The 12,861-nt window shown below is 41.8% G+C and overlaps 1 protein-coding gene across 35 annotated transcripts in view; it reads right to left on the minus strand.

Moving 5' to 3' along the window:
- The window catches only part of ADGRL3 (adhesion G protein-coupled receptor L3), a 384,288-nt gene that overhangs the window by 30,011 nt on the left and 341,416 nt on the right, over positions 1-12,861 (minus strand). For 25 of the 35 annotated variants that reach the window (XM_071807883.1, XM_071807868.1, XM_071807860.1 and 22 more), the window contains 3 exons: positions 12,222-12,288; positions 10,813-10,904; positions 1,114-1,140 (listed from right to left, as the gene is read on the minus strand). In XM_071807883.1, the coding sequence (XP_071663984.1) occupies positions 1,114-1,140; positions 10,813-10,904; positions 12,222-12,288 (186 nt within the window). The remainder of the gene's footprint in view (positions 1-1,113; positions 1,141-10,812; positions 10,905-12,221; positions 12,289-12,861) is intronic. The other 10 variants (XM_071807864.1, XM_071807867.1, XM_071807866.1 and 7 more) reach the window with 1 other exon arrangement.

A 12,861-nucleotide genomic window follows, 5' to 3' on the forward strand; every position in this document is an offset into this window, starting at 1 on the left:
CGCTTGGTATGTTTTTCTCCCTGAGATTCCGCCATCAGTGAAAGCACATTATCATCTTAATTGCATGACAGTCACAAAAAAAAAAAAAATAACCACCCACCTCTTTTTTTCCCCCCTTAAAAAAAAGAACAACAAATTAAGTGGAAAACACTTTTTGCCCTTCTCCTTCTCTTCTTCTCCATGTTTACAGAGACTTTCAAAAGTGATTTGGAGGGTATCAGAAAAATATTCTGCTCCAAAGCACAGCTGATTCTTGAAACCGATTAAAGAGCCTTTGGCTGCAGAGGTGTGCAGGACCAAAATTAAAAACAAAAAAAGGAACCAAGCAATGAAAGAGAACATGGGAATGATGCTGCAAAAATGAACACCAAGGACTCTTCACCAGAAGAACAAACTGAAAATTGACTGGAAAGTTCATTTGCTTCTGTTTTGTGCTACTGCACTTTGCTTTTTGGTTGCTGAAGAAGAGGCATGGATGCATGTGATTTCTAGGCATTTTGGGCTTTCTTCACAGTTGTGGTTTTTATTTTGCTCTCTGTACAGACTTGCTGTTGCTTTTCACCTTTTTTTTTCTTTTTTAATATAGTGCAATTTTATAGTAATCAAGAACTCAAGCCATCGTGTTTCGGTGCAACTGGGAATCAGAGATTTAAAATTATGGGCAATTAGGTACCAACTAAGGAGCCAGTCTCCAGCGCACTGAATGCAGATTCGCTCCAATTAACCAGAATGGGAATCACAAGGATTTTACCACCTTTCTGAAATTTTGCTTTTGTATTTGCATTACCACAAAGCACTTGCAGTGAGGGCTGCTACTGGTGTAACAAGTCTGTACTATGCACCATTAAACTGGGAACGTTCACTTTGAATTCAAATAATGTCCAATCAAATATAAAGCCAACAGGGTGACAATCGACTGGCGATACATCTGCAGTATGTTTACTCTGCATGTTAGCTGTATGCCCGACCGTTTTCCTGCACAGTTTGCTCTTCTGCCTCAAATGCGAATGACAGAAGCTTTAATGATTTTTTTTTCCCAATACTGATCTGACAGCTGGTTCACAGGACCAACACTGATAAATGAAATTTATCAGCCATTCAGGTCATTCTTACTTGATGAAGGGTCTGTTATCCTCATAGCTAAAGAATGCATAGACATAAAGACAAGAATGCCAACATTAGAAATAGAATGACAGTGAGAAAATTGCTTTTTTCTTGTCCCCCTCCCATCTCCAACCCATCCCAGCATGATGTTGGCCAAAGCCCCCTCACCAAAAGAGAATTAGGGATATTTTTTTACTCTGTTGCTACTATTCAGACCCTTGCAAAGCATTTCAGCAATCTGCAACAGCCTGTCTTCAAGGCAGCTGAAGGCTCTTGTTTCATCTTTGTACAGACAAAACATGAAGTCAGTACATTTGAATTACCTTTGTGCTTGAGGGTAGTACTTCAGGAGCACGTCAGGAGAGAACCAACAAAAAGACCTGAGCAATTTGTACCCTATTTCCAACCCCATTTGGACATGGATGCAACCAGGACCCACTGCCCAAAACAAGCAAGTGCCTTGAGAAGCGAGATTTTTCAAAGAACATTTAACTCCCCAACACACCAATTCTCATAAAACCTGTAAGATTTAAGTCTCTTATACCCCTCATGAAATACAAATAATTCCTTTTCATTTACCAACTCAAATGTTGTAAGCAGCTTAACGCTTGTGTTAGCAACAATTTGTACCTCACAAAAATTACTCTGGATTTTTTTTTTTTCTTTTTTTCCCAGTAAAGTCTGTGAAACCTATCAGTGTTGCAGTAATACTGTGTCATTATCTGCAATACTTAGACAAGAAAAAAGCCTTGGAACAGCTTTAGCTCCTAGGAAAACAGAGCTTCTAACTGGAAAACTGAGATTATATTCACTAGTGGTACAGGCAAATAATAGTCGAAGCAGAAATCACGGGAAGAAAGCCTGAGCCGCTTAGATGTGAAATGCTTTCTCTGTCACTGATTTGGGTAAATTCTTCCAATTCCTGGCAGCAAGGAATTACCTACAAGAACAGTTAAGTTGAGGCAGGTGAGGCTTCATCCCCCTCTGAAGAAACACCTTTCTTTACTGACTGCAGAGATGCCTTAGGGGGGCTTCACCTTTAAAAACTAAAGTTTAAAAGTTGATCTTTAGTGGTTTAACCTGCAAAAATCTTACCTCCCTTGCATTTCTTCACAAACCCAATGATGGATAGTGGATGGTTGACCAATTCATATAAATATCTAATTAATTTTCTAATCTTAAAAAAAACCCCTGACTTTACCTTGGGGCAAAGACTTCCTAAGGTTAATTACACATCATGTAAAACTCCTTCAAAATCTTATTTAAGTTACGTGTCTTTCCATTTCTCAAAGTACTTTCTCCTTCAGTGATGAAAAATGATCGTTCATATTACCTTCTATACTCCTGTGGCACTTCCAGACCAACGCTTTTTAAAAAAAATTGCTAAAATTAGGTACTTATATGCTTGTTTAGATGCTTAAGGAATTTTAAAACCAATACATCCTAAGTTGCTTTTGACCTACGAAAAAAATAGAGTCTCCAAAATCCCTTTCATGCTGCCTTTTTAAAACCCCTACATATATTATATGTATATACCAATGTATATTTTTTATATATATGTCTTTTTGACACAAGGTGACCGAACTACCAGAATATACACTGATAACCAAACCCAGGGGCACAGACAATCTGTACCTTAATATTTCATGGTGCAAACCACTTCTGTGTATGCAGATTTGCAACAACTGGATTGCTATAGGCTTCACTTTTTTTTTTTTTTCAGCAGGAAAAGCCAGGAATTTACCTTCATGCACATATTGGTCCTTAAAATGCTGCTGAACAGAGAAAGCCTGTTATCAAAAAGCAGTTTTTCAGCTCTCATTTAAAAAGAATAATGTTCAGTCTTCTTACATTTGGAAAAGTTGAGGTTTTTTTGATATTTAACAGAGTGTAGTTTTTTGAGCCACATTTAGAGTAAAATTGGGCCTTTAATAAATCCCTACATAACTAATTGATTTCAGGTGTTATCACAGTATTCAATCCTTCATGGTTTTAACTTCACCTAACTGTAATTTATCACTATTTTGACAACCATATCTCTGGTATCAGGAAAAGGCCTGCACTCAGTAAGCACATGAACTCAGGCCCCAAAATATCATGGTTTGGCTAGTGAGCAAAAAAGGCCAAGTGAGTACACAGGACCATTAGTAGCTGTTACGGGTGATGAAACACAAATAAAAATAGATGGATGATGTGCTCCCTCTAAAGCATTTGGAAAGATGCATGGAATTTATTTTAACAGGGAACAAATAAAGCAGGGAGACAGATGCTTCCTGCAGGCGAGCACAAGAGACACAAAATAGAGCGTGTTATTGTGTTGCCAATATGAGGCAGTAGGGATGACTGTTTTATTCCCCCCCCCCCCCCTTTTTTTTTTTTAATTTCAGGGATTAGAAAAAACTGATTTATCAAACTGCTGCAAATCTCCAGGAAGGAGTTGGGAAGTCCAGCACTCCCCTGGTAAAGCAAATGGTTTCACTGCTAATTAGGGCAAGAGTGTCTTCGTGGCAAGAAAAATCAATGGCGAGCAATAAAAGAGTGCTTAAAGGATTTTTGCTTTGGTGTTTCATGATGGAGTTATGGTGTCAGTGGCACAAAGCCAGAAGTCTTCCCGATGGTCTTACTTAGTCTGCTGGTGTTCATCCCATGGTTTTCCAAGGCATCATCTCCAAGTCTTGGCTTTTTGGGCTCCTGTGGCCTCTTGGAGAGGAAGTGGCTGGTCCCCTGAAGACCTCTGTGACCATCTTGAGGCTCAGGTGGCCTCTCAGCAAGCAAGCCCTGGCTTTCCATCCCTTGATGATCTGGAAAGGTCAGGGGGTCCTGTCTCCTCCCGTAAGGGAGATTTTCTACAGATTCTAAGTTGTACCAGGAGCTCTGAAAATGTTACCCAGACAAATGAGGTCAAAACTCTCTTGATGGCCAAGCCCAGGATTCGGGGCGACCTACATCTGATTTTTTTCTGTCAAAGGCAAAGCATCATCCCTTTCCCCCTCAACTTGGCCGGGGAAGTCATGGCCCGCTTTCTGAGATTTGTTCTTAATTATTGCAATTCGAAAGAGCAATTCTGTTAAGCCCATCTCATTTTCTGTAAGTAATTAATTACCCTCAGAATTGCCTACTGTGTTCATTTCCTTCCTCCTCACTTCGCAGAGGCACGCCATGATTATTCCAACCACACCAATGTGTAACCACGTATCTGATTGTTTCCATACCATGTGGATTCAGTGAAGCCTTTAGACACATTTGTATTACACAAATAGCACCAGCAAGGCTTGCTGACAAAAGACTTAAAATGTATGGCCTTTTAAAACAATAATCATGATTTATGGGTTCACAGAAAGACTTGAGGTATTTAATATCTTCCAGAACACTCTCTCAAATCAATAACCATTGATTGATTTTTTTTTTTTTTTTTTTAAAAAAAAATATATTCAGGTTTTCTGCCTCCAAGGCACTCACAAGCTCAACACCCGGGCAAAACACAAGTGTGCCGTATCTTTTCTAGTGGAAAGCTTGCAAATACTTCATTTTCTGCCCGCTCTGAGTGATTCAGTTCCAGACCCTTTGGCATCACAAACTATTTCGAAGTTGCAGTGTTTTATGATTAAACAGAAATATCTCAAAACTGATGGATGAGTTGAATAAATCCCAATAAAAAATTACAAAATCATCCTACTACTTCCCTAATTTCACTTGTTTTTAAAATGGCTAGAAAAAAAGATGAATTAATCTGCCTTAGTAAAATGACACCCACTAAAATTATTGTTCTGCATCAGTAAAGTTAGTTCTTCCTACCAAAGGGGAAGAAATATTGCATTTTCAAATATCTAACTCAATCTTCACCGCACCAAAGTCAGGATGTTTATTTTTTCTGCATTTCCATCAGCTGAGTAAATAAAAGGAGACTGGCAAACCTCTGTTCCTGCCAGCAAAATACTTCTGTGTTAAATCAAGGATTTCACTTAAACATTTCTGCAGATGATTTCTGGAAGTTCTGTTTAACCTTTGTTTTCAATTTTCTACCTAAATCTGAGGAGTTTTTTACAACTTAAGAAAACCCACAGGACTGAAACAACAAGCTAATCTGGGGGCTGGCATTAGTCATGTCTCTTTAAATAAAATACATATGTTGAAGCAAGAAAATGAGCAGATAATCACTTACACCCATACAACATAGGGGGAGAGCAGGATATGGCAACCGTTTGTATGGGAGGCACGTCTTCAAAATGGGCTTCTTAGTTTTGTGCCCCCAGCCTGGGCCACCCCCCTAAAAGAGCCTGGATTTGGCTTTGTGAGGTTTTATATAGTAATAATGAATGTTGAGGCTTTGCTTTTGGCTCCTAATTTTAGGTTTTGGGTTGCACATTCTCAGATTTATCTTCATAAACCTGTGAGCAAGAGACTTGTATGGAGGAGGAAAAAAAAAAAAAAAAGAGTAGGGTGCGAGTTTTGTTTAATCTGAGGAAAAAAAAAAGGCAAAAAAAAAGGTCGATCGACGTAAGGCTTGCTGTAAAATTCAAGCGGCATCAACAGAGCTCTGTGCTTCCAGAAATCCTGCAATATCCTGCAAAAGTGTGCCCTGCCAGCCACCAAACACCCACTTCAGACACGCAGCATCAGTGCCTTTCTCTCTGAACAACAAGCATTTTCAGGTCAAACAGTGGGTGAGGTTAACCTGCTTTTCCCTGTGCTCCTGGACACACAGAAATGGGTATTTCCCCACACTCCAGCTTGTTTTCCTGTCTGTAAGCCTATGTCCAGCTGTAATTTCTTCTGAGGACAATTATCAGATGAGAAATGGGGCTTTTTACTGCATGACAAATTCAGGAGAGAGAAAATAATCACCCAAGCCAGATGAGAAAAATCAGCTTTCTGCAAGTCAGAAACTGGATAGAAAATTCTTTTTTAAAAATTTGTCCATTAAATCTGGGCTGTGTGCCTTTATCCCCAGACCATTTAGAGCTCCCACAGTGGACAGCAAGCCTGAGGGGGCTTGTTTTGGTGATTTGGGGATTGATTTCTGAGGGCTGCAATGCAGGACACTTCTGCATCGTCCCCCTTAATGGGATTTCAGCATGTGTTCTTGTGAATCCGGCCACAATACCTAAAAAACATTATCTCCTGCATGTTTAGAATAAATATAATACTTTTTTGTTCAGGGAATTTCAGGTTTTGGAAACACTGCTTATCCTATTGTTGTAGAAGAAGGGATGGGAACAGGTTTTCAAAAGAGGGAAGAAAGCTGCAACAAAACCACACTGATTAATGCCAGGATTAAACTATCATAAGGCCTCTAATTAACAGTGCCTCTTTAGCAACAAAAGAAGCTCCCAGCTAAGTTTCTGTCTGCAAGAAAGAAAATTAAATTTCCAGGATGACTTTCAGGTGGGTTTCTATTGCACTGGCTGAGCCTTTCCAGCAAATCCAGGACTACAGCCTGACAGGCTCTGCTTGGAAAAGGTCTCCACGAGTGCATCCAGGTGGCCAAGATACGCCCTGGCTAAAACAGTAAGGTGATAAAATGGGACAAAAAGAGATGCAAACCAACAAAGTCCTCCACCTCCTGACTTCTTGCTGCTGGGTCTGCAACTGCGTTTGGAGCTATGGCAAAGACCCCGATGTCAGTACATATGGTCAAGAGTGTACCTGGATTTACCATCACAGAATGGTCTGGGTAGGAAGGGACCTTTAGAGCTTATCCCTGGCCATGAGCAGGGACATCTTCACCCAGATCAGGTTGCTCAGATCCCTGTCCAGCCTGGCCTGGGATGTCTCCAGGGATGGGGCATCCACCTCCTCTCTGGGCAACCTGGGCTGGGTCTCACCACCCTCAGGGTCAAAACTTTCTTCCTCTTGTCCAGCCTGAATCTCCATCATACCTTGCTGTATCACAACAGGCCCTGCTAAAAAGTCTGTCCTCATCTTTTTTTCCCTTTATTAACACCCCGATGACTTGAATGAGCAGCATTTAAACAGCTGGAGAACGAGCACTGCACACCTACACAACAAAAAGTTGTTTGGGGACAGGGTTCATCCAAAACCCCGGATTTTTTCTCAGAGAATGGCCGTTAAAGCCTTTGTAAATGTGCAGAAGGTTTGTTGTGCTGCAGCATCTGGCACAGGGCAGATGAAAACCTGGTGTGTGAGGACCGTGAGCAGCCACGGGACGTGCCCGACCACCCTGAAAGGACGTGATGGATGGCAAACTGGAGAAGCATGCTGGGCTAATTCACACATAGATCAATTTTCCTTTGTCACATAAGGCTTTCTGCAGGAATGTGAATATAAAAAAACAGTCAGCGTGCTCCTGTCTCTGACAGTCTGAGACATTTCACACATCCAACGTCTACTCGGCACAACGGAAAAGCGCGAAGGAGAGAGACGACTTTGATCTGCTTGACTCCAGAAACCGCCCCACATGGTAGCAACCTTTGGTAAAACGGTCTCACAGCTGCTCTGAAGTATTCCAGCTGGTAACAAATTCTCATGAGGAGACATCTGCTACCCAGAGCACACCAACACCAGCACCGAGATGCTTGTAACCCGCATCCCACAGGCTAAAGATGCAAGCAGCACAGCACCAAAAAGCTGGTGAAGTCCCTGGCTTGAAAGATCACAGAATCACAGAATAGTTTGGGTTGAAGGGACCTGCAAAGCTCATCCAGTCCAACCCCCTGCCATGAGTAGGGACATCTTCACTCAGATCAGGTTGCTCAGATCCCTGTCCCCACCTGGGTGAATGCTTAAAATTTCTGTTTACATGTGTTGAAGAAATAAATCAAACTGATTATTTTCAAAAGGTTGTAGGTAAAATCATGCTGCTCCTGGTGATGGTACCTGCTGTGAAATGGGAGCTGTTCTGCCCTCCTGGCACAGAAACCCTTGCAGCTCTGAACAACATATCCCATGTACATGAGGTTAAAAATCGGGACTAGAGCATGAAACTATCTGCCTTGGCAGGCACAAACCACTAAATCCAGCTCAAGACCAACCTGCCAAAAGGGAGGATGCTCTTGGCACAGGGGGAACAGCGTACAGATGTGGTCACCGAGCAACAGCCACAGATTTATCCCTCTCCCAAGTGCTGGACTGAGCCAGCAAAGTTAACGTAGATACAGAGTAAACCAGCTCTCTGCTCATCAAATCTCTTGCTGGGTAACCCCTGGGTACCCAGCGCTCCGCCATGGGCATATCAGACTCCCCCATGCTGGCACAATAATACAGGGACTGTTCCTGAAGGTTCAGGAAGTTTATTTTTACAACTTTGTGCAGTGCCTACAAATCTTGCAGCCACACAGCATCTGGTTCAGGCAATGCCGTTTGAATGGCTTTACTGTTGGTGCAGTAATTGAAGGTATCCCAGGTGACACTTGATCCCTTATCAAGTTCATTAATTTAAGTGGAGTTATTTGGCTCTCTTTTCTATACTTCATAATGTATTTCTAACCTTTAAAGTGACATAGGCAAGCACCAGATTGCAGGGGCGCTTATTAACAGTCTATTAAAATATTTTACGGCCTTTATTTTTACGTTGCCAGAGGGAATTGAGTATTTTGCTGTTGTTGAACAGGCTCAGGATTTATGTTGCGAGAGTTTCACCACAGTCTAACACAGAGCAGTGCTAGGAAATGAACTGGGAGAACAAACTCCCATTCAGCTCCATAAAGCTGTCACATGCAGATGGCAGCAAGGGGCCCTTGGTTTGGGTCGTTTTATCGAGCCAATAACATGAGATGCAAGGCCCTGGGACCATGATGAGAGCCAGCTCAGCAAGGATCTTCTTAGTCAACTCTGGAATAACATGGCCCGTGGCATTTTATCCCAGAGTTGCTTGTGCCACATCCACATTTTGCAACTGAGTTAGAGCTGAGGACTTTGGAAGAAGACCATGATCTCACCTAGAAGAAGACTACAATCTTACCTAAAAGATTATGATCTTACCTAAAAGATTTCCAGAGACTGCAAGCCCCTTGCATCCCTGGGAAAGCTCTTTCCAAGGTGACTTCCCTTCTCTGTTAAAAATCTGCGCCTTCTCCTAACTCAAGCAGATCCGTTACTGAGACAACACATGCCCTTGATTTAGAGACTTAACTTCATCCTGCTCAGGTATTCATAAATTACATTCAAGTCCCTTCTGAAATTGTTTTGACGAACTTCAGAGAGTGAGTTTGGGGTCTTTCCGAGTTTATATTATGTTTATCTTATTTTATCAAGCATAAGAAAATAATTCATAATGAAGCAACGTGTTTGGAATGATATCAGCAACATACTTAAAAAGTATTTGAGTTGCTTGTGTTTTCAAAACATTTTAATGAAGTCAAACCAGGAATAGGCACTCATCTGCCAAAGAACCTATAAAATATTTTACAACAACATTATAATTGACATAACTGGTTGTATAAATTGCTGGCATGTTAAACAAAGATACTAGAGATTAGCACAAGCAAGATTATTCAGTAGACAATGATTATCTCTTATTTAATTATAAGGGCTTTGGCGTTTTTTTTTTCCCCCCGGTTTTTAATTTAAATGTTGTATTGCAAGGCTTTCTAGACAAGATTTTGTGTGGGTAACCTTAAAAAGACTGTTCTCAGCAAGTAATCCCCTGGGACAAATGTATGATGAGTAGTCATCTTAATAAGTGTTATTGAATGTACCATTCCTTTAACACCTAATCCAAGAATCCACCGAATGAAAGACTATCATGTTGGGATCGGTCCTGGACATCCAGGAGGGACGGCTCCTCCGATTTCATCTTACACCAACCTGGGCAGGGATGGACACAGCCAATGAGCATCCTGCAGGTCCCTGACCCCACTGAGGTCCCCTGTGTTTGTCCGGGCACCAGTCCCGGTACAAGCTCCCCTTGCGCCATGGAACAGAAAGGACAAGCAACTTCCAGTAAACTGCTGACTCCCAACCATTTCCTCCTCCTGAAGTTCATGAGATGGTTTTATTAATTAGCAGGCTCCCCATCTTATCACATGCTGCACCTGAAGTCCCACTTGTATTTTTGAAGTGAGCAATTAAAGCCAGAGGTACTCAAATAAACAGACACTGATGAAGAGTAATAACGAGGCAGCTTGCTAGATGGCAATATGCATGGGCTTGGATGTTAAGCAAGCACAAGAGTTAAATGTACCTTGTCTGGCAAGAGCATCCTCTGATGTGGGCACTCCCGAGTAAATTCCCAGTAACTTTGCTGCAATTAATCAGATTCTGGGGAGAATTTGGGTCATTTAATCTGTCAGGGGCCAAAATAAACAGCAAAGAAGGAAAGCTGCCGCCCTCTGAGCACAGAGAAATAGTAATGATCAAGATTTCAGCACTTTCCCTGTAGAGACTGTGATAATTAGCCAGTAATTATTGGGCATAATTTCCTTTTATGTAGAGGGACTAGGAGGTTACCTGCTTCAAGGACAGCAAATGCCAACTTTGCTTTCTTCATGCAAAATTGAACGGAAAATGTCACCATGGGCATTGACTGAACTCTAGTGACAGCAAAGTCCCTCCTTGATCGTCAGCCACATGCTGGTACCCATTAGAAACCAGTTTGTGGTGCCACAGCCCAGCGTATTGCCCTTGGTTATCACTGCTGCTGGCATAGTCGGTTCCCCCGTACGCTCCTCAGAGAGGAACAGGACCATTAACAGCAAAGGATGGAAAGACGCAGAGAGAAATAAAGTTAAAAAAAAGACAACCACTTACTTGATATTGTCAAGACATCCAGATTCGGGTTTCAGTATGGCAGTATGATGGAACATTTTATAGAGTGCGATCCCCAGAAAGATGACATTCAGCTGCAATGGGGAGTGGGGGGGAAAGGTTACATGACATGTCAAAACACAAAGTCAGCTTCTTCTCTGTAACAGATGAGTTGCTGTAGGAAATCAGCTCTTGCTATGGTTTTATAGTAGTCAAATTGCAGAAAGTTGCCAAGCATTTTACAACGTGAGCTAGCTAGTAGACGGTGGGAGTGGTAGTGCCACAGCGTCACTGAAGCCATGGCCCCACATATGTTAGTGACACAGGCCTGGTTCCAACAGTGACTGCAGCGCTACAAATGACATTACGGAAAATTAAAAACATTTGCTGTAATGACTTTTCTGTGTCTGAGAGCAGTACCATCATAACAAGTAACGCCAAACATCTTGCTCAGCTGTCCCCATTGTAATGAAGCAAAAAAAGCATCTTTTTCTGCAAATATATCTTTTAAATACAGTGTTATGGGAGAGCTGGGCAGGGAAATCACGACTGCTGAAGATGCTCACCACAATGTGAAGCTGAAAAATAAAAAGAAAACAGGAGTTCGATTTGTTCTGTAAAAGAGAAGATGGTATTTCAACACCTCAGTCTTAACAAGGCTGGTGGTTCCTGGAAAGCAGTTCTCCAAAAGCCCAGGCCAGGCTTTGAGACATAATCAAAAAATGGAAGATATCTTTTTATGAATGCATTGATTAAGGGGAAAAAACAAAACAAAACAAAACATAGTTGTAGCTGGTGGCAGGGCCCCCTCTCCAACGTGGACAGTTGGCAGGAGAAGCCGGGACAATGTCTGCACTGAAGCGGAGGTGCCTAGTTTGCTGCCTTAGCCAAACTGTAGCCTACTCCAAACAAAGAATGGTTTATTTAAGCCATATTGGAGCAATTAAAGCATGAGAAAACCCCAGCTGCTTTGAAGTCGGGTTCTCTACCTTGTTGCTGTGTGAGCTGATCCACTGGCAACGTGCTAACGCATGAGCTGCCAGAGAGCAAAAACCCCCATCAAATCTCTCATCCAGTTTATTTTATTCCCCCCAGCCCAGATTTCCCTTTTTTTGCACCATGGATGCAACGCTTTGCTCTGAAGTTCAAAAGCGAGTGGCATCGCAATCAGTTTGACACTTCTCAGTGTCCAGCGGCACAAACCAAACTCTGCAAGCACACATTCTCATCAAGGATTTCGCAATGCCAAGAGCTGCTGATAACGAGGATTTAATTACTTGTGCCAGGTGGGGTCAAAGAAGAACATGCCTTTCTCAAATTAATCTGTGTAAATCCAAGAGAAAGAGGAAAGAAACAGCAAAAAGTTTTATTTCTTGACCCGAGAGATGAAGTAGTTAATTAGGAGTTCTTACCATAATTATCAAGGTCGCGGGTCCTATAAAGCTCCAAATGAAGTAGGTGTCAAGTCGGAGCCAACATCTGTAATGAAACACAGAGGAGAGGAGGCAATTCAAGGACTGTGCCCAGGACATACATCAAGAGTTGAGCGAGTGGCAAAGAAGAATGTGAGCTGCAAAACACACCGGTGGGAGACAGGAAATATTACATTGCTTGTTCATTTAAATGGTGAATTATGTGCCCAATTTCTGACAGCACTCTTGATAGAGGAAGATAATTGCTTCTGGAGGGACACATGGCCTAGTTGCTAAAGTTTGCTGCATCCATTGGAAAAAAAAAACCCTTAAAAGTGTATTTAGTTTTGTTTTTTTATAAGGAAGGGTTCTGATGGGCATCCATGGAGCCACTTTTTCGCTTTAAGCTCCTCTTTCCAGCTCTGACGCAATGCAAGCTGTCTGTCTAATGTCAAGCAAAATAACAGTTTTCCAGTAAGCAGATCGGAGCAAATTTGGTGCAAATAGGAAGCAGGATCTTGATATCAGAAGGCTAAGGGTTTAATTAGGTTTAGCAACTTCCCCTTTCAAGTGTTTTATTTCCCTGAAGCTCCAGAGTGTTTTGTTTCCACTAACATTTCGAGGGTTGCATGTGGTCTGC

The sequence above is a fragment of the Patagioenas fasciata genome, chromosome 4, assembly GCF_037038585.1.
Source record: "Patagioenas fasciata isolate bPatFas1 chromosome 4, bPatFas1.hap1, whole genome shotgun sequence".
NCBI lineage: Eukaryota > Metazoa > Chordata > Aves > Columbiformes > Columbidae > Patagioenas > Patagioenas fasciata.